General features: G+C 39.3%; 1 protein-coding gene across 6 annotated transcripts in view; it reads left to right on the forward strand.

Moving 5' to 3' along the window:
- The window catches only part of DNAJB6 (DnaJ heat shock protein family (Hsp40) member B6), a 61,115-nt gene that overhangs the window by 15,914 nt on the left and 19,780 nt on the right, over positions 1-25,421 (forward strand). For 5 of the 6 annotated variants that reach the window (XM_086741877.1, XM_086741878.1, XM_086741875.1 and 2 more), the window contains 3 exons: positions 10,347-10,478; positions 11,446-11,587; positions 13,591-13,661. In XM_086741877.1, coding sequence (XP_086598003.1) covers positions 10,347-10,478; positions 11,446-11,587; positions 13,591-13,661 — 345 coding nt within the window. Of the gene's footprint in view, positions 1-10,346; positions 10,479-11,445; positions 11,588-13,590; positions 13,662-14,489; positions 15,769-25,421 lie in introns of those variants that run through there. The other variant, XM_086741880.1, reaches the window with a different exon arrangement.

Genomic DNA, 25,421 nt, shown 5'->3' on the forward strand with positions numbered 1-25,421 from the left:
GAGTAGCTAGAGGAAGAATCTGGTAGAGGATAAGCAGCAGAATTTGAACAATTAGATTAGTGGGAAGTTAGCAGAGGTAGTAAAGGGCAGATTGGAGGAAGCATCTGTCAAAATACTGGTGAGTGAAACGGGGGCTGAACTAGGAAGATGCAAATCCTTCACTGTTCCTGCAGCAGCAAAAGAATCTTAAGGAATACTTGATGAGGATTTCAGTTTAGATGAGATGAGTGATCTTAGCAGTGGTTAGATCACGTCTGGAGTACTCTGTCCGGTTCTGGACTCACCAGTAGAAGAGACAGCTACTGGATAGAGTCCAGTGAAGGGCCAGTAAGACAAATAAGGGGCTGGAGCATCTCTCACATGAGGAAAAGGCTAAGAGCTAGAATTATTTAGTATAAATAGAAAGCTATGAGAGTGACTGAGCATTGGAGCAGATTACCCGGAGAGATTGTGAAGTCTCCATCCTTGGAGGTACTCAAAAGCTGCCTGGATCTGGTCCTGGGCAACCTGCTCTAAGTGGCCCTTCTTGAGCAGGGAGGCTGGACTAGATGACCTACAAAGGTTCCCATGAACCTCAACTATTCTGTGATTGAGTGTTAGAAAACCTAGAAAAATCTGAGAAAGATGTTGAGTAGGAAGCTGGTGAGGAGGAGCTGGGAGAGGGTGTTCAGCTCTTTTGTTTATTTTTGAATCTAAGATACTTAAAATAGTTGTTTCTCAGTCAAGTATCTTTAACTAGAATAAATTGTATTGGTAAGGCATGTTCTAGCTTCTGGGACATGGAAACAGGCTCCATTTGATTTTGATTGAATTTACTTCATCAGCACCAGCAAAACTTGCTGTCTCTAAAAATGTCAGCATTCATTATTAATATTAAAGCCATGAAGTTAAGCTCTGCTTGCTGAATAGTAATGGGCTTAAAAAGAACTTGAGGACTTACCTTTTGGATTCCTTAGAAGGAAGGCTTTACAACATAGTGCATAGAGCTATCTAGCTTATCAAATGGAGGTACCACTACTGCCAAAGTTTTCCTGGGATATTGCAGCTACTTTAGCCTCTCCTGTAGAGGAATAATGATGCACTGCTCTGTGGAAGCAGTGGACTTTAAACATACCGCTGCACTGGTGACATTGAGGCATGCTTCCAAAAACATTCTCCTCTTGCTTAATACTCCAATTTATTTCTTTATTTGAAGGCAGGTTATCTACTTCATGTATTGATCATTGTCAGCTTTAAAATACGAATAATGTGGCACAGGCTCCACTTCTCGCAGAGTAAGGTTCTGGCACTGGCAGCAGTGTTGTGTGTACTCCAGTTAATGAGAACTGATAATTTCAAAAGCTGCCTCCACTTTGCTAGTTGCAGTGTCAGTGGCCAGAGTCCTAAAATCTGTGTTGAGCTTTGGATTCTGAGTAAAAGCTCTTGTAACTTTTCTAGTCAGAAGGATTCAAAGTAGTGAGTACCTCTCTTTTTTTTTTTTTTTTTTTTAATTTTTATTTTTTTTTTAATTAAGATGCTTAAGACATTTTCTAATACAGGAAAGTGTAACTCAAAACAGTTTTTCCAAGGCTTTCTATAAAAAGTGTTTGAAACAATCTCTGCAATATTTACCCGAATGTTTAAGGAAGTAAACACGAAAATATGGGTGCTTTAAATTGAATGTAGTACATCTAATAATGCCAGAAGTAAGCAGTAGAATTGTATGCATAACATGAATATTTGCATTGGTGAACTAGAGCCCTTGTATATTCTGTGTTCTTGAAACACTGGTGGGACAATTTCTTTCCTGAAGGAAAAGGGAATTTGTCTTCTAAAAATGAGTTTTCAAATTGTTGGTGGATTTTCAGTAGAACTGATGACTGTTTAAGGAGCTACTCAGGTTGTAATTCGTTTTATAAGCAACTGAATAAGGACTGTAGTTGTGCTTTCTAGAAGGGTACACTGGTAGAATCAAAGATGAAATTTAATAAATACTTCAAAATGTTTGCACCTTTTATACAGTTTGAAGTTGCATGTAGTGAAGCCCACAGATGCAGGTGGGACTTTACATATTCAGTGGCAATCAAAGAGCAGCATTCAGATGCATAAGCTCTGTAAATTTATGAATGTGAAGAATTTCTAAAATTGTACTGTGGATTGCGTCTGTTAGATTCCACTGAGCTGTGTTGCACTGCTATTGCAGTTACAGAAAGTTTTCTTTATAAACAGAGGCATCTTTATTCATCTGTAGAAAAGAAGAGAATGTATGAAGACTTCTGCAGTGATATTTAACTGATAAGTCCATTCAGACGTCTCAAATTAAAATTTATAATACTATTGAAGACAGCTTTGAACACTTCCAAATGGAGCAAAGTTAATGTTATGTGTTGCGTGGCTGCACTGAAACTACCTCAGGCAGTCACAATTTCTCTTCACTGACTGGCAGGAAAATTCTTTGTAAAAATGAAGGTATGTGAAGGCTAGTACTTTTAAAAACTTGATCTGGTAAGAATCAGTTCGTAGTGAGGGAAGGATCCCAATGTTGCCATTGGAAGTGGAGGTATATTCATTAATTTAAAGAATGCTGCTGCAAGCATTGTGAGGAACAGAAACGGATATGTTTTAGTGTAGGCAAAAATGCTTGGCTGTGGTTCTGGGCTGTTAAAGAATTGACTTAGTTTTGGTTTAGAGGCTTTTCAGATTCTCACTTCAAGAACGGGTTATGTGTTGGAAGGTATTATCGGTGAGGAATTAATTGAAAGATGGAGTAGATATCACAGGAGTATAACATTACCTAGCAGGCACTTTAGTAGCTCAAATAACTCCTGGAGTAGTTAAGTCATCTTTTGTATGTGTTGAGCTTCACATACATGCCCTAAACCACCTCAGATGTTACCATGTATCTGAGATATCAGAGTATATAGCTGAGATGCCTATCTGAGTAATTTCTCTATGGGCTGGAAGGTACAACCTGGTCTGCTGTAGATCCCAGTATTCTCCAGGAGCAGCAGCTAGACAGGATGTTTTGGAGCATTTCAAACAGCTTTAGATGCCTGCATGTCTAGTCAAATGAATCCCTCAAGGAACTGTGCTTTTCCATGGGATAGTATGTGTTAATACTGTGATGTGGTAAGTTGCTCCAGAGGGATGGCCTTTCTAGACTTCGTTGTCCAAGAGAAGTCTGTTTGCATAATCTCTTTCCACATAGATTATAATCTTCACAGTTTTGTTGTAGCTCCTAAACACTTTAGTATTCTAGTGTACCTTCTGAGATGGTATTTAATAAATGTCTTAAATATTTTTCTTAGCTTGTGAAGTAGAATTCAGGAAATATTTTAATCTGAATTTAATGCCAGATGATACATATAAATACATTCTGTGTAGTTTTCACTTGAGAATTCTGTTTACCTGGTTAATGTGGTATTTAAAAATCAGTACTGTTGGAAACCAAAGGTAAAATTAAACTTGGCATCTTTATATGACAAGCAGGATACAAATATTTGTCCATAGAGAATGTCAACTTGCTAGATACATGATATATAGTTTGATTCTATTGAACAACAGAATAATTGCAGATCAACTACTGTAATATTGATAATGTAAAATGAGACATGAGCTTTCCAGAAGAGTATAGTGACTTACTTTAAGCATCCAGGCTAAAGAGTCTTCACCTGACAGGAAAGAGGAAAATCTACGTGCAGTAATCATTACAAACTCTATTTTACATAATATGTGTGTTAGGATGTTGTTTAGGAACAGTATAGCTTCATCAGCCTTTTCATATCAAGGGCAGAAAGTTGTCTTGCTGCGGCAAAAGGTTTGCATAAGAGTCAGATCATGGTTTTAATCCACATGTAATTCCATTTCTGATAATTATGATGTTTAAGTATTCTAATGAAATTCTAATGTATTTGTTAGTCAAATAAGTTCTTAAAACTGAAAATAGAGGAGGCTTTAAATTAAAGCTGTCTTGCACAACATTGTCCTCTAATTAATCTTTTTGTTGACATAAGTTTTCAGCTCTTGGTGTTTATGAAGTGCTCAAAGATTTGCATGTGCATTCATTGCTTTAGTATGAATGTGCACAACTGTATTTTGTGAGCAGTAATTTCAGATCATAATTATCCAGAGTGGTCCAAATCTCACTACCATGTATTTTTCAGAAATAACTTGATAGATTCAAAGAAAGTTTTTGAAACACAGAAATTGTCACACCCAGATGGTAATCAGGAATAGATGGAACTAATGGTGTGGCTCTGTGGGTAGCTAAACTAATATATAGCTTCTGCTGCTGAAAGGGAGGATGCCTTGCTCCAAATTCTTGTGTCCATGTTACAACATTAACCTCTGACTTGTATCCCATTAGATGTGTTGAGAAGCCCTTTGATAGTGCACTGACCAAAGAGGAAGTTTGTCTTGGGCATCCCAAGTCAGTTCAGGTTGCTACTCCTCAAGAAAACTGATGGGGGTTTTTGTTGGTGTTTTGGTTTTGTGGGTTGGTTTTTTGTTTGTTTGGTTTTGGTTTTTGTTTGTTTGAATTTTTTTCCTTGGATGGCTAGCTGGTTAAATTGGTTGGAGGAGAAATGCTGAACACAGGACAAGGGGAGTGGGTCATATAATGGTAGTGGAAGATTTCTCAGTTTTTTAAGGTATACCTGACCATTTGGGCAGCAGTTTGATAAACTTGAGGCTCATGGGGTTCCACAAGTCCAAGGTCCTGCGCATGAGTCAGGGCAACCCCCAGTATCAATACAGGTAAGAATTAAGATACCAGGAATTGAGAGCAGCCCTGCTGAGAAGAACTTGGGGGATACTGGTGGATGAAAAGCTGGACCTGAGCCAGCAATGTGTGCTCACATCCAGAAGACCAACCACATCCCGGGCTGCATCAAAAGAAGCGTGGCTAGCAGGTCGAGGGAGGTGATTCTCCCCCTCTGCTCTGCCCTGATGAGACCCCACCTGCATAAAGCTCTGGAGCCGCCAACATAAGAAGGTTGTGGACCAGTTGGAGAGAGTCCAGAGGAGGCCACGAAGTTGATCAGAGGGCTGGAGCACCTCTCCTATGAGGACAGGCTGAGAGTTGGGGCTGTTCAGCCTGGAGAAGAGGAGGCTCTGGCGAGACCTCATAGTGGCCTTCCGGTACCTAATGGGGGCTTAAGCTCAAAGACGGGGACAAACATTTTAGCAGGGGCTGTTGTGATAGGATGAGGGGTAATGGTTTTAAAATAGAGGGAGGTAGATTTACTCTGGATATAAGGAAAACATTTTTTACAGTGAGGATGGTGAAACACTGGCACAGGTTGCCCAGAGAGGTGGTGGATGCCCCGTCCCTGGAAACATTCAAGACCAGGTTGAACGGGGCTCTGAGCAACCTGATCTGGTTGGAGATGTCCCTGCTCCTTGCAGGAGGGTTGGCCTAGATGGCCTTTAAAGGTCCCTTCTAATTCAAACTGTTCTATGGTTCTATGAAATGTGAAATGCTGTTTATATTTGGATTTACTGTATTCCAGCATCTATGTAATTATGGCATAGATGGCATTCAAAAGTAAAGTTTTAAGTCTTTTTTTTTTTTTTTCCTAAGAAATTACTAATCCCAGGATCTCTGCTATATGTCATTAGATGTTCAAATGCTGCTACTGGTAAACTGCCTTAAATAAGTGGGGCAAACATCTGTTTGAGACGTAATTTGTGGAAGTGAGCAATTATAAAAGACCATCCTGAAACACTCTAGGCAGATAAATCAACAGTGCTTGCAACAGCATCTTAGTGTCTCTTCTGAGTAAGTGGCACAACAGTATGCTTATTTTATAGTTAAGGAAGAAAATATTTCCATGCATAGTGCTTATAGGTTTTAGCCTGTCCAGTTCTGATGATAGGCTTTATTGTGCCTTGAGTACTCTCCAGAGCTGTAGCATGAGGTTCTGTGTGCATTTACTGCAAATCTGCATCTTTGAAATTTTTTTTCAAATAGGAGACAAGATAGAAACATCTACTCCAAGAATTATGTTTTATTGTATGTATCGTATATCTATAGCCCTTTGCATAAAGACATTATTCGGACCCACATCTCAGACTGTCTTCTGCCATGATCACTTGAGAATGTTTTTGATTCAGAGAAAGGATGACAGGCGGCCCCATACTGCTTTTGCTTGCTGCAACACTGCAGGCTGTAGTACTCAATGCCGTTGAGTATGACTGCCTCCTTATGTAGGGGCTGAGCAGCCTTTCAGTATTATTCTGCTCAGCGTGCTGCAGCTCCTGTTGTCATCCTCTTGCATCCGCAGTATGGACGTTCAGCTTTTCCTTGGTGTTGTGTTTTGGCAGAGCCATTAGCATGGCTCTGATTGCAAGGAATAAGGAGAAAGAAAGTCGACTGGTTAGCAAAGCAGTCCAGCGAGTGATGACTGAGCAGTGATCCTGTTTTTACAGGGTAGTGTTCCCTTGCGTGCCGTCCCTGTAAGATTACCAACATCTCTGGCTGCAGCAGTGAGTGCATGTGAGAACATTTGCTGACAGTGTGCAATTTATCTCAACTCTTGATTTTTCTGGAGGTGAATGATGGCATTGCACTGGAACATGCTCAACACTTCATCAGGGATAGCGTTGTACTACAATGGCTGAAAGCTGCCTGGGCTGCGTTTGACCCTTAGGCACTTCTTCCTGCTATCTTCCTTGGAACGAGCACAGTTGTTTTTATGGTTACGCTGTGAACCCTAGCAAATAACTGATGTGACTGAACTTCCTTTCATCTGGAGAGGCTCTTTTCAGCTGATCAGTTCCTGATCTGGTTCCCCAAACAACTGCAAGCGTACAAGTGTCACGGTAGACGTGACTGCCATAGGAAACAAGGCACTTTTACTTTATAGTATGTTGTGGTGACTTCAGCTAATACCTTAGATTTAATGAATTTCATGAAAATAACTGAATGCTGGACTACTTCAAATGTAGAATTCTGTCTTTTGCTCCCTTTCCTCCTTTCTGCTATCATATGGTGCTTTCCTGCCTCTTTTCTGTCAGATAAACCAATCTTACCAATACTGAGTCAGATTAGCTCATGGATGCAACAGAAAGCTAACAATACACACACTCTGTTTTCTTTGGATCAGTGAATTAACACAACTTGTCATTCGGTTCTGTGATCACAAGGCAGGAAAGAAGGGTGATCACATCATTCCAGTAGTATTCTGCGATTGGATTATATTGCTGAAAATGAGAAAATCCTGTTTCTGTTTTACAGCTGAGGACTCCGGAGGGGGCAAGGATCATGACCTGCCCTATTTTGAATTTCAGAGAGAGAGAGAGAGATGCAGTATAGTTGTTATTTGACTTTTGAGGTTAAGTTCTTTCCGTTTACAGAAAAGCAAGGTAGTGTTCCATGGTTCACAGTGAGCTGGTTTACTTAGAGAAACAAGACAGCTGCTGCATTTGAATTAGCAAAGATTTTTTTAAAAGAGAAACATTACCTCTACTGTCATTGTTTTCAGGTGGGGTTGTTAATGTGCAATCTTTTGTGTTGATGGGAGTTTTATCTTCCTGCCTTCATGTTAACTTTTTGACTTCTCTGACTGCAGTCTTCCTACCTAGTAGCAGTGAGAGTCCTGAAGCCCTTTATTGGTAACAGGTTACCTTGCATTCTTTGCTTACTAAGCATTTGGTTTTTCCCCAAAAAGCTTCATATCCTCTCCTGTTGCTGATAGACTAGAAGTCTGTCTTACTGCTTTCCTTGGAATTTCTCACCTTTTATTCTCTCTTGATCCTTGCTGTTTTGGCAGCATCACAAGCTTCATGTCCGAAGTGTGCTCCAGCATTTCTGTTGAAACTCAGTCTGATACTCTGTCCTCCCATAAGCTTCTGGTAATACTCGGATTAGAATAAACTGTGGATTTATCTCCAAACAGGAGATAAATACTGATACTCTGAGGTAACACTGGTCTAGTATTTTGGTTTTCTGAAGCTTTTAAGTTGTATAGTATTTATATAGTATTTTCCCGTTTTACAAAGGCCTTTACTTGTGGGGTTTTTTTTACTGCTTAGTTGTGTTGATCTGATATGCTTCTAATATTCAATAAGAAAATTACATAGATTGTAGGTTGCAGCAAAATGACTATCACAAGAGGAGTCATTAAAAAAAACCCCAACACTTCAGTGCTGTGATATTTGCTGCATTTTAACTGTTCAGGAAAAGCCATCTATGTGAAAAGGTTATCGTGCATGGAATGGTTCTGCTAAATTACAAAAAATAGACCTACCAGGCTGAAATGTTTATTATGTTGCTGAGTGGTACTACTAATCATCTGGATTTAGGGACTAAAAGCATAAACAGTGTCTGAGTAGTTGTGAGGTTGCTATATTATTGTGTATTTGTTGGTGGATACAACAAATGATAATGCAGAAGCCTCCTGCTGCCTTCTCAACTCAGTGGTTTTGGAGTTGTTGTTTTTTTTCTTTCTGAATGCTGTACCCGGATGGCTGTCAGGATAGTAAGAAATACTCCCTCAGGAAAGTCCTACCCATTTTTCTGTCTCTGTAATCCATCTTGCTGAGCATTCTGCAGTCCACTGCAGAAGACTGGTTTGAGTATCTTATTTACTGGACAGAATTATTGGGAAAAGCACTGGGGAATTATTAGCAGGGCTGCTAACAGAAATAACTTGAGGGTAGAACACTTGCAAACGTGGTGACCTCTTTCTTTGGTGTGTAGGGTTGCTAAAGGCTAATAAGGCATGGCAAGGCTCGGTTAGGTTTTTGCATAGCTAGAAGTAGGCAATAATCCATTTAGAAGCTGGGTTAATAACAAGGATCTCTGGGAGATTCTGTGATCCTCCCTTAAAAACATCTGTGTTTCTGCTGCTGTTGTGCCGAGGAGGAGAGATTCACTCGCAGATATACTGTGAGGAGATTAAAAACTGAAAGCTCACATGGTAGGCTGTTTTGTTTTTATTTGAACTCCAGGTAACAAGAAAAATTGGACTATAAATAGAAAGCTTAACAGTGAGAGTAATATAATATAGATCGTTTGTACACGTGAGTGAATGACCTTCATAACTAACTTCTGAGTCACTCCAGCGAGAATAAATTGGACGACAAAACAATTAACTGCAGTGATTTTACTTGCTAGCTGATATGCTAGTCTGACAAAAAATAGCCTTTTTTTAAATGGACGTAGTGCTTGTTTTGGAAATAGTAATTTTGGTGGTAGGTTCCCATATTTCCATGCCCAAGTGTTGGTTTAATTCTAGTAATAACTAATTATTATTATAACTTTTTTTTAGGAAAATGTCATAAAGTAAATGAGATGAGGATTGCTTGTATAGGTTTCTGGTTTCCTCCCCCACCTTTTCTTTTTTCTTTTTCTTTCTTTCTTTTTTTTTTTTTTTTTTGAAAGAGACTATTGTCTTCCTGATGGAGATGGAACAATAGCTGCTCTGAATGACATAACAGTTGTACTTGAATTTGAAATTGTGTTTTATCCATGACCCTATTTCTCTATTTGTCCCTCTTGCTGCTCCTTTGTAGAGACCAAATGCCCCTTGAGGACACTGTGTGTAAACCTCCATACTTTGCCTAAACATGCATCATACCTGATGTTGCAAGTGCTAAAATAAACACTCTGAACACTTTAAGATTATGAGTCATGAATCCCTGGCTGCTGTTTTTATATTTCAATAATTGATATAATCTAGCTGGAAGTTGCTTTTCAGAGGCCTGATCATAGTGATCCACTATAAATCTTGAATAGAAATAAGCTAAAAAGTTTGGGTACCTGTGTGTACAGAAATAGTATTAAATTAAAATACTAAGTTTAATTTGTCTATACTGCTACTCTTTATTCTACACTTTGGAAAACCTTAATCTGACAACAGGGAGTTCTGTAGAACAGCTGAAGGGTTTCCCTTATAGTGACCTGGTGTGTAGAGATCATGATTATGCATCTGAAGAGAGTTAAATGTGTCAAATGCTAACTGACTGGACATAGTTAACTTCAAATTAATTATACAGAGAATTAACTAATACTGATTTTGGTTTTTTATCATACCTCCAATGTATTATGCTGTATGAGCATGTAGAAGAAATAATACTATTTCTGTAACTCTTGCCACTTTACAGCACTGTTTACATTAGGTTTACTGGTTTTCAATACTGAACAGCTAAAATAAGGAAATCAACTTTTTGTAATTATTTTAGGTCCAAGCATGAGACAGAATTTAGTCCAGAAGGAGCATAAGAATTGCCTTTTTGGTGGATCGTTGAGTTCGGTAGCATCTAATCTTTCAAAGAAAGAATCTTATCTGTAACAGGATGTTTGTCTTTAAATACAGAATAATTCAGTAATATTGACCTTTTAAATGTTCTTTTCTGTTTTGTAGAAGACCCTTTTGAGGACTTCTTTGGGGGCAGGCGGGGTCCAAGGGGAAACAGAAGCAGAGGTGGTGGATCATTTTTCTCTGCCTTTGGTGGATTCCCTGCTTTTGGAAGTGGTTTTTCTTCATTTGACACAGGTAAATATCACAACATTTAACAAGGAATGCAGTTTTGTTTACAAAGAATCTCAACATAATAAACTGATAAATACTTTTTAAAAAGTTGCCTCCTTCATTCAGGAAAGTCTGAGACTGTGGGTTTGGCTTTTTTGTTTGGTTTTTTTTTTGTTTTTGTTTTTTTTTAGTTTTAAACTAGGCTACTCTCTGTAAAATCACAATGTAAATAAAGTTATAGTTACAATATTTGGTCTACCTGAAAGTTCATGAAAAGTAAAAAAACCTCTAAGAGGTAGAATTTTTTGTGTTCTTAATTTTGGTGCTACAGTTCCTTTATAGCTTTAGAATTGTTTTTGTTCTGTTTGCTTTTAGGTGTTTGGGGTGATGGCTTTTATTTAAGGTCCTGAAAATACACTGGAAAAATGTGTGCCTAAAACCCATGGTACTACTTAGTATCAGTTCTGGGGTAGTCAATTTGAATGGTGACATCTGTATCTCAGAGGTTGCTGAGAGCTGCTGGTAGTCAGCATCCTTTCAAGTGTTAAGACTCTGGGTATTGGTTCGTTGTTAGTGGTACAAAACTTGTTCTGTCTGCTGACTTGGGGCATCCCAACATCTACGTTAAAGAAAAAAAAGTCAGCTTCACTAAAATTACTAGCTTTACCTTGAGTGGAAAGAATGATGTAGTGGTTGAGGTCAGCAGACAGGCTTGAATGCCTTTTCTTCAGGGGAGGAGGTGATAAATGGTCTTTGGACAATGCTATGCATTTGGAATTTGAACTATGGGTCCATATGGGAGAAACTGATGAGGCTGGAGCCATGTTTTTATTCTCACACTGGTATTTTAGTGCTGTCTAGTCACTGATGCTGTGTTGATGCAACCAACTAAGGGCATCCTGAAGCTAGGATGCAGTCTGAGTGGATGATAAATTTGAATAGCATCGTCATGCAAAATACATTTTTAGTCAAATACCTTCTTTCCCAATAGGTTTTACTTCGTTTGGTTCATTGGGGCATGGAGGCCTTACTTCGTTCTCCTCTACGTCATTTGGTGGCAGTGGGATGGGCAACTTCAAATCAGTATCAACCTCAACTAAAATAGTTAACGGCAGAAAAATTACTACAAAGAGGTAAGTGATAAAAATATATCTGTCTGAAACTGTATGTAGAGACATACGTAGCTATAAATACATGCATATAAATATACTCTATATACACACATAAATATAGTGATACATGCGTATATATGTATTTTTACTTCTGCAGTGGGGTCGGGGAGAGAATCGGAAAAAAGTAAAACTCATGGGTTGAGATAAAGACGGTTTAATAGGACAGAAAAGGAAGGGAATAATAATGACAAAAATATACAAAATAGGTGATGCACAACATGATTGCTCATCACCTGCTGACTGATGCCCAGCCAGTCCCCGAGCCACAAGGCCCCTCTGGCTAACTCCTCCTGGTTTACATACTGAGCATGACATCGTACAGCGTGGGATATCCCTTCGGCCAGCTTGGGTCAGCAGTCCTGGCTGTGCGCCCTCCCAGCTTCTTGTGCACCTCCATCCAGGCTTCTCGCTGGCATGGCTTGAGAACCTTGAAAAGTCCTTGACTTAGTATAAGCACTGTTCAGCAACAACTAAAACATCAGTGTGTTATCGACGTTATTCTCATCCAAAATCCAAAACACAGCGCTATACCAGCTACTAGGAAGAAAATTAACTGTATCCCAGCCAAAACCAGGACAGTAACCTACACAGAATGTTATGATCAGTAAGCTAGGGGAGTACTGAACAAGTAGTTAAATATAATTTCAGTACTTAATGAAAATCTATGGAAAAGCAAGGGAGAACCAATTTTTTTGTTTGATAACTTGTCCTATACTTCAAAGTGCAAGGTTCTTCTGTGTCCTCTTGTGCTGGAGACATCCTGTCATCTGACCACTTAAATGCAGCCTTTGTCATCACTTGCTGGTGTGGTCATGATATTTTTCTGTGAGTTTATTCCAGAAAAATTGGAAAACTGCTCGCTTTTGAGGGAGTTGTACCAGGTGAGAGAGACCAAATAAAGTGTTTCTGCAAAATAGGATACAACACCATGCTTGTTTTAATATTAAAAAAATAGACTAAATCAGGTATGCTGCTGTCATACCTTTTGTTGTCGTAATTAGAAACGGAAAGGAGAAGCAAGAAATGTGGTTAGGCACATCTAGGAAGACACGTTTACTATCTCTGAGAAGTCTTATTACTTTGTAGAATACCCGCCTACAAGGTAGTTAAGTCTAAAGAAGTTTCATATCCCAGCATACCCAGTTAAAATCTTCTGAGTAGTATTTTGCTTCAGGCGAGAAGCTGTTCCCTCTGTTTTTAATATGTGTGTATTCAGTAAGTCTGATCTCCAGAAAAATCTGGTTTTATCCATGTGGTTTCCTCATTAGAATCATGAGGGGAAAATTCCCAGGTAGTTTAAAATTTAGGCGTAATTTAAATGTTCTAAAAATAACTTAAGCATTCCTTGTCTTCCCATTTCCAAAACAAACAAACAAAGCCCGAACCCACAGAGCTCCCTTAAGTATCCCTGATTGAAAGGAGAGATTATTAATTTTGCAACATACATGCTGGTCATAAACTTGGTATACATTAGGTCTCCAAATTAATTGCTTTGATCAAATTAAAGTGGATTAAAGACTTGTCTTGCTTGCCTGCCTTACATCATGCAAAATTGTGGTTAGATCTAGAATATTATGCATTTAACAAATGAGGTAGTACTAAATTGTGCCAGATTGTACAGTTGATCTGTCAAAAGACATTCAGTTCTAGATAATAGTGTGTAGTGTCAGTACAACTGTGACAATGTATGAGGTGACAGCTGTAACTGTGAACTCTACAAACTGGAGGATTCAAACTTCCAGAAAGCGATTTTCCTGCTATAAATAAGCAATATCAGTGGGGGAATGCAGATGGTTTCTGGTTACAGCTTCTGTGCTGTTAAATACAAAAGCTTGACAACTACAGTTGCATGAAGCAGGCAGTGCTCCGTTATCATTCATTATCGAAAAACCTAGGTCTGGTGTGTATTTTCAAACTGCTTACAGTGCTGTAAAATGGCTAACTGCATTTTTTTTGTCCTGCAGAATTGTTGAGAATGGACAAGAGAGAGTAGAAGTTGAAGAAGATGGCCAGTTAAGGTCGCTAACAATAAATGGTAAGGAGCAGCTGCTACGCTTGGATAACAAGTAATTCAACGCACGCATTTAACAGAAATTTTAAGCTATAACAGCCACCATTTGAGGATTGACAGGAACATTTTTTGAAGATTTCAAATGAACTCAACTTTCTGTATATCCGTACTTAAGTAGTATAAATAGCTCACCGAAGCTCGTATTTGTCATAGACTTTTGAGTTAATTGTTGGGACCACATCAATTGGACCATTTTTTGTCCTTAAATTTGTTGTAAATTTCTGTATGCACTTTTCTTTTTATTATATATGATCAAGGTGAACCATGATCCTTCAGTAGTGCTAGGGCGAGATGTACACTAACACTAGCATGAACCTTGCTTTTTCCAATTTGAAATGTGAGCCAATTAGTAGTTTAAGTCTGCTGTGAAGTTAACATTTCCAGGATAACCTTTTTAATAATTTCAACTTTTTTTTTTTTTTTTAAATGTTTAGTAGTGAAAAATGTTAATACATTTCTGGTAATGCATTTCTGGTTTAAATAAATTGAGGATGTTTTCTAGTTGTGCATGAATGCAGACAACTTAGTAAGTTTTGACAAATGTTTAAATGTGTAATGTAAGCAAAAGGTAAACAAAAGTGAAGCCAGTGAGCGGGGTCTTTTGTCATTTGCTAAAAAAAAAAAAAAATATTCTAAATGAATAAATGCTGATGTTTGTGGTGCATTCTTTCATGAATGGCATTTGTAACCTTCTTGTGTCTGTGTGTGATTTGGGCAACTTGGGAAAACAGTGCTTGCTCCCCCCTCCCCTTTTTCTTCAATCTTAAGGATGAGGGCCTTTTTTCTTTGCAGATGTTTTCTTCCGTGTGACTGAAAACGTGATATTTTATTTCTTTTCTAAACCTGTATTTGAAGCACGTATTTTTAAGAAGCATCCAGAGACTGACTCTCCAACTCCATCTTTTACCCTAGTACATAATTTTTTTTTTTGATCTAGGCCTAAAGTAACCTTCTCTGTTTAAAAATAAAAAAGTTTTCTAAAGTTTTAAGTTTTGAGATTGCTTCAAAAAATAATCTGTAGTGAGCATAAATATACAGGATAACATTTAATAATTAAACTTTCTGAAAAGTTTTTTGCTTATTTTGAGAACAAACATAACTGCTTTGAAGATCTGTACAAAATTATTAAAATTAAAATATCTCACTTTTTTATTTTTAGTCAACAACCAAAAATCGAAAGGTGAATTAATGCCTTTTGTTAAATTAATGGAGTGAAGCAGTGTTAATTTGTAGCTAAGACCAGATTTTCAAAGTTTACTGAAAAATGACTTGAGTTCTGCATGTCGTAGAGAAAGCATGCCAGTAACTATTGGCATATCCTAACACCTGTCAGGCTCTGGGTAATTTCATGCGTAAACCATGGACGTGCAGTTTTTATCTGCGCACCAGCTTTGAACATCTGGCCTTCACGAAATTATTTAGAATGGCTTAATGTGTTGTTTTTTTTTTTTTAAAAAAAAAAAAGCATAGTGTTTTCAAATGATCACTTAATGCCTTCTTGCTGAACACCATCTGCTTTGTACTAACAAATGCGTTGATTATTAAATACATGGAAAAGATTTGCTATTGCTTATCATGCAGGAAAGCCATTCAGCTTAACCCAAACCAACAGCCTCACCAACTGCTACAATAGGATTCATATTTGCAGCAAATTTAGTGTATCTTACATTTGTCCCTCTACCAGTAATGCTGATTTCATAGAACCAAACCATATAACAGGTAGAAGAAGAAATAAATATGTACTTTGGTTTTGGGACTACAGAAGTTATGTACCTTTTCAAGTTCTCTGCAAAGTTCTTGTTACTTCAGTACTGTGTTTTTGGTGTAGAAGCACAAACTCAGTTTAGAACTAGTGTTTTCTTGTTAATGCTGTTTTTTCCTTCCCCGTGTGTGTTCCTTCTTGATACAGATAACTAAACAGACAATTTATTTCAAAATCTGCCTTTGTTGTGATGTCTTGAGTTATTAAAAATGTTAATTTATAGGACACGGTGTGCTCCTTTAAGTTATGTAAACTGTAAAGTGCTTCAAAATTGGTTAACCAACTCAAATAAAATTAGGACAATCTGGAGTTGAGTTTGAATTCCTTCCTGTGGATACTCATAGCTTTTACCTTAAGCTGCCAAACCTTACCTTCTATTTTAATCCCAGGTAATCTTCTATACCATTTGAATTACCTAGCTCAAGTTAAGAACACAGTTATGGTAAGATAGCTGCTAGGGGCAAATCTGTACCCACATGCTTGCCTTAGATCATCTTACCCAGAAAAGTGGGGCCCTTCTCACAGTGCTGTATACAAACAGTTAGCTCCAGGGTTCTGTAATGAAACCCTTTAACCCTGTAAATTTACTAAAGATCCAGCGTTTTGGATAGTCTCTTTTCTGCTTTCACATCCCTGAAGCTGGTTATTGTCAGGGCTGGACAAAATGCAGCATTAAATGGCAGTGCTGCGCTTTCTTCGTAGAAAGAGAAACTGGTGAAACGCAAAACCAGGCAAGAATTGAGTCAGCAGAAGGCAGAATTCATCAGTAAAGACTTCTGCAGTAGTAAGCAGATACCCATACACCAGCATTTGAATACGCTGAGGGCTGACCTGGGTGGGTACACGGTCTTGGCCCAAGCATATAATTGGATTGGCACTTCCAGTTCCAGATGTAAAAAGTTGTCACCTTCTTCCACCTGACGTCAGCCTGATAGTCTCTACCTGTTTCCATATGTAGAACACAGGGGTTTTTTTTAAATAACACTGCATACAACTTTTTTTAATGCAAGTTCTTGCATCCAACTTCATTTTTAATACACAGAGTGAATCCTCGTTTTATGTTTACTATGTATTATATATTCAGAATGTTGTCTTGTTTGTGCTGCTGAAATGAGTTTATTTCTCTTGGAAAAACTCATTTATTAGGTTGCTCTGAAAAATTCTATGTCATTCCTTACTAATAAATTATTTGCATGGATGTACAAAACCTACTCACTAGAAGTAATGGATCATCAAGGGCAGCAAATTTCCTTAAACTTAAATTTTGGCCAAAATAGCACAAAATACTCAGTAACAGAAAAGGTTCTTAATTCTAGCAAATACTACACATTAAATGTGCAGTAGGATGAGGTAGCTTTCAAAACCAGGTGCTGTTTTATTAAAAGTAACATTTCTTTGTACAGGAGGGATTAATTTGGAATGTTTAGGGACACCATCCAGTTTAAATTAAGCTTCCTCCTCCAGTGCTTTGGAAAAACTAAGATGGAGTTTTTGAACCTGCTGAGTCATTTACTCTTTCATGCTCTGCTTCAAAGTTCATTGGTAGAAAACAGTAACTTTGTCCTGCTTTTTCTGGGTGCAATCTCTTTTTGGTCTCTTGTGCATGGCAGTCATTTCAGTGGGATACGCTGTAACACAAGTTTCTAAATTGCATGGCATCCTATGTCCTTCACTTGGCTTTACTGAAGAAATTTGGGATTTTGCTTTAGAATGCTTCACACTACAATTACTGCAGTTATTGCAGTTCTCAGTTCTTGCAATACCCTCTCTGTTGAGAGTCATGGGCATTGTTTTGTGGTACAGGTGATAAAACTGCTCAGAGTACGTGTACATAGCATTTGGAAGATGGATATATCAGCTTGTGATGGACTGAGTCTTAGAATGCTGAAAACAGGCTTGTAAAAGACTTTAAAACCCTTGAGCTTGTTCAGATACATTTTTTTTTAGTATCTCTCCGTCAGTGTTTGTGTTTGGCTGTCCTGTTTGCTTGCCTCCTCCAGTGTCTCAGCTTTAGGTGTAAGTGGAGGTTTGTCTTCTGTATTTAGCTGTGCTTATGTGTTTCAGACCAACTCTGGGATGGTCCAGCGATACAGAAAGTTAGATTTTGCTTTTTATTTTTTGAAACCCGAGTTCTGTTCCTGAATTTGCTTCTGTTCTGTTTGAAAAGTGACCTTGTTTCCTACTTTGCCGTAGTGTAATCTGATTGTCACAGGGTAATGTTTATCTCTAAGATGGTTGCATTGCAAAGTGAATGCTGCAGTCTGTGATGCTTACAGTCAGAGAACTTTTCAGTGCTAGTGCAATACTTTAACTTAGTATTAGAGTTGTGATAACATTTTTGTGAAGGATTTCAAAAGTCCTTTTGGAAAACCTGTCTCTTTGGTCGTGATTTTTGCACGTCTTAGTATTTAGGTTTGTTTTTAAGTTGTGTTCTCACAAAGTAATTGCACGGCTGACATCAGCAATCTGCCATTCAGCAGTAACCCAGACTTTGAAACTTTACTTTTTTTTAACGTAAGAAAAGGAAGCTTGTTTGCACTGTCTGCTCCCTCTGGTCTTGTTTGCTTTGAGACTGAATTGTGACCCCAGAGTTGCTTTACATAGTACTGGACACAGACAGTTTGGGTTTCCTGGTTCTTGCTTGTCTTCAAGTCGTTGTCTTAAGTAAAAAGCCTTTTATTTTCCACCCAAAATGCTGAAATGGTCTTTGTGTTGCAGTAGTGTTGGAATGAAGCAAATTTACTTTGTTAGCATTACAAACTATACCTTTTAAATTCAGCATTATAGCAGGTTTACTGCTTGATCTGCTTTGGTTTTGGAAAACATACCTAGACCAGATTGGTTGTTGAGTGAGGTGCGCTACTGAAAAGTTAGAGCAGGTGGTTGGTTTATACTCTGCTACACAGGTCATGCCTTCACAAAACTTTTGAGATGCTACTGTCAGATTAAAAAAAAAAAAAAAAAATGCTGTCACCATCTGAGCGGTAAGCATGAACCTGTGCAAGATGACTGCTGATTTGAACTCACGGAAACTTCTCTAAAAACTGTGTTCTGGCTGACTTAGCGCTGGGTTAGGTGTTATCTTACTCCTAACAGCTGGTAGAAAGTTAATTGAAAACCCGCAGGAGTACTATATCCCCGTCATGCTTACCATCTCTAAAATACACGCGGTAGTCTGGATGTGATAGTACTGGAATCTGAAAGCTCTGAAGTCTTGGTGTGAGGTAGATTGCACTGGTGGCCTGAGTGCTAATTATCTTCCAGATAAAGGAAGCTGAAGTCTTCTGCCTGAGGAGATGTCAGCTTCAAAATGTAATGGTGGGGATTAAAGTATATTTAATTCAGAAGATAAGTAAAAAGTTTCATTAAAAGGGTGCTGTTAAGTGGAATTGTCTATTTAGTTCCCTGGCTTTTAAAATAATGCTAGCTTCTTCAGCATGGTGGGTTCATTTTAAAATCACTAAAAATAGATAATTTTTGAGCTTGACTGAAAATTGACAATCAAGAAAATTGATTTTTAGAGCCTTATAGTAGTAACTCTTAAAACTTTGCTTTGCCCTATAACTTATCCTTCATACTGAATCACAAATGAGAGCTCTTTCAGCTGTTCTTCTCAATGCAGCCGGCTTCGAATCAGCTTGCTAAAAAGAGGGAAAAAAACCCTGTAGCTGCTAGCTTACCAGCGCTCAAAATAAAACTGAATCCATTCATACACCTGAATGTTAATTCTGAGAGAGATTAAATATCAACACCGAATTTGTAAAGACTACAAGAAGGATGCTAGTCTTTTACGTGGTTTGACAAACGACATAGAACATAGAGAAGGCTTCAATTCCTCCTTTTATTGACGGTTAAAAATCAAGTAAGAAATCTCCTGCATTGTTTCTTATTTGTAAATTTATTTGAATGAGTTCCTGTTACGGGAGGGGCATCCACCCTGGGTGACTGGTCCTAGAATTCGGATTGTGGAACACACACTCCTGATGGCCAGAAGAGAGAATGATTTTGGCTGTGTCTGTAAGGGAGTTGCTTGAAGCTGTTACCAAAACAGCTGAAGATGCAAAGCAGCAGCTCCAGAATAGGATTCTTCTGTCTCGGCTGTAGTCATGGACTTGATTGAAATGTGGTCGGGGAGGGACAGGGGGGGCTTACTTGGGGAAAAAAAAAAAAAAATCATAAGCCTGCAGAGGCCTTGACACATCTGCTGGAGAAGCTGGGCAGATCCAGCAGTCTTTCAGTTTCTCTCCAGAAATACGTTGTTTCTGTGTTCATCTTTGTAACTGATACACAGAGTAAGATTAACTCACTCATTTATCACACACTTGCATAACTGTCACCATTGCCACCTCTGGCAAAGTCTTTTCCTAGGCCTGCAGTTGGAGGCTGCCTTTTGCTCTGATCGACACAAAACCCAGTACAGAAACTAAATCTGAATTTGTCATCCTGTTGTGATATTTGTCTTACTCAGCAGCAGAGCACTGCATGTGAAAGGACATGTTCCGTAGTATCAGTCTCTATCATTCTTCCAAAGGGAGCTAGGCTCTAGGCTATGGATGTTTTAAAATTGCTTTGGACTTCTCTGTGAAAGTGTTTCTGGAGGAAGATGGAGAAAACTCCCATGGCCAAGGCTCAGCGTTTCCTCTGGTGTTGGAGGACTAAGCCTTTTGTCTTCAGAGGACTTTGGCCAGGCTTTCCTTACTAATACTGCTTCTCATCAGAAGGCACTTTAGCACTTTGATTTATCAGGACATGCCCTGTTAATTAGTCGCTCAGACACCTCTCAGAATGAGCCTGCTCATCTCCGCGTGTACATTTCTTACTACTGGGTGCTTACAGGAAATAGTCAGGTCCTTATAACCACATGTGCTGCGCTTCAGTAACAAAACTTCAACTCTTCCATGCAAACTGGGAGCTGAATGTTCAGGAGAGCAGTAGAGAGCTAGAAATTCTGACGCATCTGGTGTTGCCTGCAAGCATGAATACTGTTCATGAACTTCCTGCCCTCAGTCTTTGAGCTCCAGAGTAAGTGCAAAGAGGTGGAAGATTTTTCTCTTGGGGAGATTAACCTTCTGAGTTAGGACAACCACCAAAGTGTTTCTTTCAGTAAATACCTCTAGTACTACTTCCGTCTTTTTAGGGCTTGGATGTTTTAGCCCCAAGAAGACAGACAAATCTTAACATCCTCGATAGGCGCAATGCTGCTTCTCAGTGTAACTTGCGGGGCATGAAACCAGTAAGGGAGAAGCAGGAAACCAACACAGCCTGTTTTGTGCTGTTGACTTAAATTTCAAGGACTTGTTTCTTCATTTGACCTTTGCCTTCCTTATCAGGAAAACCTGATCATGGGCTATCGCAGTGAATGCAGCAGTGGTGGGCATTTGCCTGTTCTCTGCTGGCCCAAGCTCTGTGCTGCTGTGGAGTCTTGTTTCCCTGCCAGGGAGGTGCTCCCGCACAAGGATGGTGTTCCAAATTCCGGCTTGATTCTAAAAAATTGTGTGCACCAGGAAGATACAACTGTGCATATTAAAGGTCTCCTTGTTTGGAAGAAGGGTATAAATATTTGTATAAGACTAGACAAATTCAAATGAGAAGATAAACATGCGTTTTTAACACATGGGTGATTAACTGTTCGAAGAAACTGCCAAGAGAAGTAGCTTCTCCAGCTTTCAGTGACTTAAAAGATCAGCTTTCTGAAAATATGTTTTAGTGAGGAGTGAGTGTTTGGGCTTTACAGAGAAGCAGTGAAAACCCAGGAGCCTGGGGCACTGATCGAGATGCAATCTAGGGTGGGTGTTCCTTCAGGCCTTTCTTCAGAGTCTGTGTCTTAGCTTCTTCCCCCTCTCCTGATGTGTTAACGTTGATGCACCTGGCACATTCTCTTACCGTAGTTTTGAGACTGGGAGATGCTTTCGTGATCAACAAATTTGAGGGATGGTTGGGACTGCGTGCAGTGGCTGCCTTGCATGTCAAGAGGAGCTGAGGAAGCAGAGTAGCTGGGAAGAGAGGAGACAACGCGTGCATGTAGGGCACAGATAGTGCTGCCTGATGACTGTTGCTCTAAAGCATCCAGTTTGGGATGTGTACATGCTACGAGTGGATGGACTTCATGTGGGAGAAGACGTTATGGATCTATTAAGGTAAGTAGATGCTTTATTGTGGTAAAATTGGATGTTTAGTGACGAGGAGGAACCAGGAAGGGTTGTGATGAGTGTTCCAGGGAATTTGATTTGGAATTTGCATTACACTGAGTCCTTGTACATCTCCTGTCTTCTCACCAACAACAGACTGCAGAGCTTGAGAGCGCCTTATTTTTAGTCCATGTTAAATCTTACGTGGATAGCAATATGCGTGCTTCGGATTTTGAGTGACTACGATGAAAAAAGCTGGCTTATTGTTAATTGGATCATCTTGGGTAGTACGCTAAATGCCTAAGACTGCAACATGTCAGAAAAATATTTCTACAGGGAACAGGCAGAGAAGCGTCTCCTACAGGGCTTAAGTACGTGAAAAAGCTGTCTGCAGACACTTACTTGGGTTCTGTATACACCCGGAGCTGCATTTGTTAAGTGTGTTTATAAGAGAAGCTTCAGGAAAGGCAAATTCCTGGAATTATAAGTCAGCAGCATTTTGCTCATGTGACCAGAAAATGTAGCTTGGAACAAAACCAAAATGTAAACTTTTATGGCAAAGTCCTGGTGTCTCTAGGTCCTTCCTCGTTTCCTGGGGAAGGTACGCTGCTTGGAGATGACTGGGACTCCAGAACGAAGTCTTAGGTCTTCTATGGCCAGCTTAAGCATATTTTGAGATCTAAGTTTGCAGCACTTAAAATAGCTTTTCTGCAGACTCCTTTCTGTACAAATGATGAACGCAATAAAAGCGGTAAGGCTTTCTCCTTAGAGCAGTTGAAGCAGCACAGCTTCACCAGTACAGACCCAGCTGCAGTGAAAAGGAAACTTGTAACGGAAAAGCAAACAAGTGTACGTGCCGTACCGCTCTGCCCTTTGCTGGCTTCAAAGAAGTCTTGGACAGAAATCTTTCTATAGCTGGCAAAGTATCTAGCCATGCGTTGACTGTTTGTTGTCAGAAAACCACTTCAAAACTAGTTATTTTCAAATGTATCAGAGCTGGCAAAGCAAAAGAACTATATCTTTTTTTTTATTGATATTTTCCAAGGATCTTCAAAATTTTTGAGTTGCATCCCATGTGGAACCTATTTTGGAGTTCGGAAATGCAATTCTGTTCTCTTGTACAACTCAAGTCCCCTGTTTATGTGACTGGAAGAGACTACCAGGTGTTCTTAGGTGAAACACAGCAGTTTCTCTAGAGAATCAGGCACAAAATGACAAAGATGATGATAGTTTTTACCACTGTTAAGTACAAAGAAAATTAGGTGTCCTTTGCTATGCATATTCATATTTTTGAGGGTTCCGTCAATGCCAGCTGCTGCTATATGGTATAGAAGTTGCAGTATCTATTGCATGGGGGACTGTCTAAATAATTTCCAAAGTATTTCTGAAACATTGGTATGGAATTACTTTTTATCCAGAGTATTAGCCCAAAAGAACTGGAAGATGGTCCTGTATGAAAGGTTAAAAGAAAGTTGAGTACTTTGTCCTGCATCCTCCCCATAGCAGTTTTGTAGCCGTTAATAATTTATTAACCAATATAACTGTCTTGGAAAGCATCATGGAACAGAAGGTGGATTTTAAGTGCTTTCTAGGGCAGTGAATAATTGAAAAGATGCTTCTTGTAATCACTCCTTAAAAATGAGAAGCTCAACTCAGGGAAATAAAACTTTTTTCTGAGAACATGCAGCTGTTTAAGCCTTCCTGCTCCTTTTGATGAACAAAATCAAGAACCAAAGAAGAACTGATTACTCTTACGTGGTTTCCACTCTTCCCTCTCCTCGAGCACTTGCTCTGAGGTCACGTGTGCGCTTTGCTCCCAAAATGTTTATAGGAGGAGATTACTACATCCCTGGTAACCCTTTTCGTAGAATAAATCACGAAGCCGAGTGTGTGCCCATGCTCTGTTGCAGGGGAGGTGCTCGGTCAGAATAGTTTCCAACAGTGGAAAGCCTTTTTTTTACGAGAGCTGTTTGAGGGGGAGATTTTGTCTTATGCCTCCCAGCTTCTCCTGAAAAAAAAAGCCAGCCCTTCATTCATGCCGAGTTCCAGATTCAGCTCACTGTTGTGTTTTCTGGGTGTGGCAGTAAAATTCCCCAAATTATTGGTGTCTCCAGTGTTGAGTATGGACCTGTAAGTGGCCCAGAGCCAAGCTTGCAACTTGAAGTGCAGCTTTAGCGTAGGTTGGATGATACATTGCTAACAGAGGTCACAGCCTCTCCAGTTTGCTATTTTTGTGACAGTTCTGGCTAATTTTCCCTTACAACACAGGCCCTCCAGATTTTCAGTTGAAACTGTGATAGAGATGAACATTCTGAAGTCCTAGCTGAAATGTCATCAGTGACTTGTCCAGCCTACTAGAGCTACAACAGCGTGGTTTTATTTATTGATTTATCTTCTCAATAGGAATTCAGTGCTTCGAAGGCTTTTGCAAACAGATTCCACCTCCTGGAAGGTGAAACTACTGCCTTGCTTGCTGTGATTTTGTTTCCAGTCCACTATTCAGTCTTGAGTAAGCAACTTTTTCTTTAGAAAAACAGTTGTTAATTCTTTTATTTAATATTTTTAAAAATTGCTGTAAAAGGAGATTGTTTCTGCAGAGATACCAGGGCATATCCAGTGTTGATAGTTCAGGCAAGGTCAGAGTTTTAATTGGAAAGTGATGAAATGTTCTCAAAAGTGCCAAGTCTGGGACTTTTTCTGTCGCTGCTTGCATGATAACGAATGTAGGTGAACGTCAGTCTTATCTGTTGTGCTATCTGTGTTCTGGGTTTCCTTTCGATATCGTAGTGCTGGCTGCACGACGTTTTCAACCCCACAGAGGGAGCAATAATGATCTTACAAGCCGAGGAGAAATGCTGTAGCGTAAATGAAGTTTGACATCTTCAGACTTAGTACAACTCTTGGCAAGTGTTTCTGAGAAGGTGTTGAGTTTGCTGAGGCTGGAGAGGGAGGTGGATTAGCTTCCCTGGATCCTGCACTTTGGGCTGCTAGGAGTACAAAATTGGCTTTGTTGTTAAACAGTTCAAACCTCTGCAGTTTTGATGATTTGTTTTTAATTTTTTTTCAAATATTTATACCATGGTAAGATGAGTCCGCTGACAAAGAGTCACTTAAATATTTGGAAAAGCTTTCACTGCCATTACAAAATCACAGGAGGTGCGGGTATGTCTGTACACAGATTTGATTTTGAGCAAAAGCTTGTTACGGCAACTTCAGGTGTTGAGTTGTCCTGTCGTGCAGTTTCAGTGGGTGCATTCCTTCCATGGACGTGTCCACCTCTCCCCCGAGAGTCGGTGGGCATTCAGGTGCTCTTTGTTCTCTTCTGGAGTGTGGCACTCTCCAATTTCTCTGCCTTTGTGGTAGCTCTTAACTACTAGTCCCCTCCTTTTTCGCTTGGGCCCCAGAGATTGTGGTTGGAAACGGTTGTTGTTGCTCTTAGTGCTTCGTCCCATGGGTCTCAAAGGTGTGTTAAAAGAGGAGAAGGTGGGATGGTGCCGCTGCAGCAGCGTAGGATGGGAACAGCCATCACTCCAAGCATGGGCAGCTCTGGGGTGGCCTTCCCAGGAGATGTGTGGCTGAGTGGAGTACACCAAGCCAGTACTGATGTCGCTGTTCAAACTCTCCTTCAGTTTCCAAAATTCACAAAGCTCTTGTGGTAAAATGTTTTCTGTTTCCCCTGGATCTCTGCAGAAGGAGTGTATATACTGACTGGCGATACTGTTCCCAGGCACAAAAGATAATTGTAAGTACTGTTATTGTTGGATCGTAGTCATGTTTTTCATTTGGTGTTTGATTTTTTTCTTTTTTTTTTTTTTAACTGAGAAAACTTTAATT

Source organism: Chlamydotis macqueenii, chromosome 2 (assembly GCF_036417535.1).
Source record: "Chlamydotis macqueenii isolate bChlMac1 chromosome 2, bChlMac1.mat, whole genome shotgun sequence".
Taxonomy (NCBI): Eukaryota; Metazoa; Chordata; class Aves; order Otidiformes; family Otididae; genus Chlamydotis; species Chlamydotis macqueenii.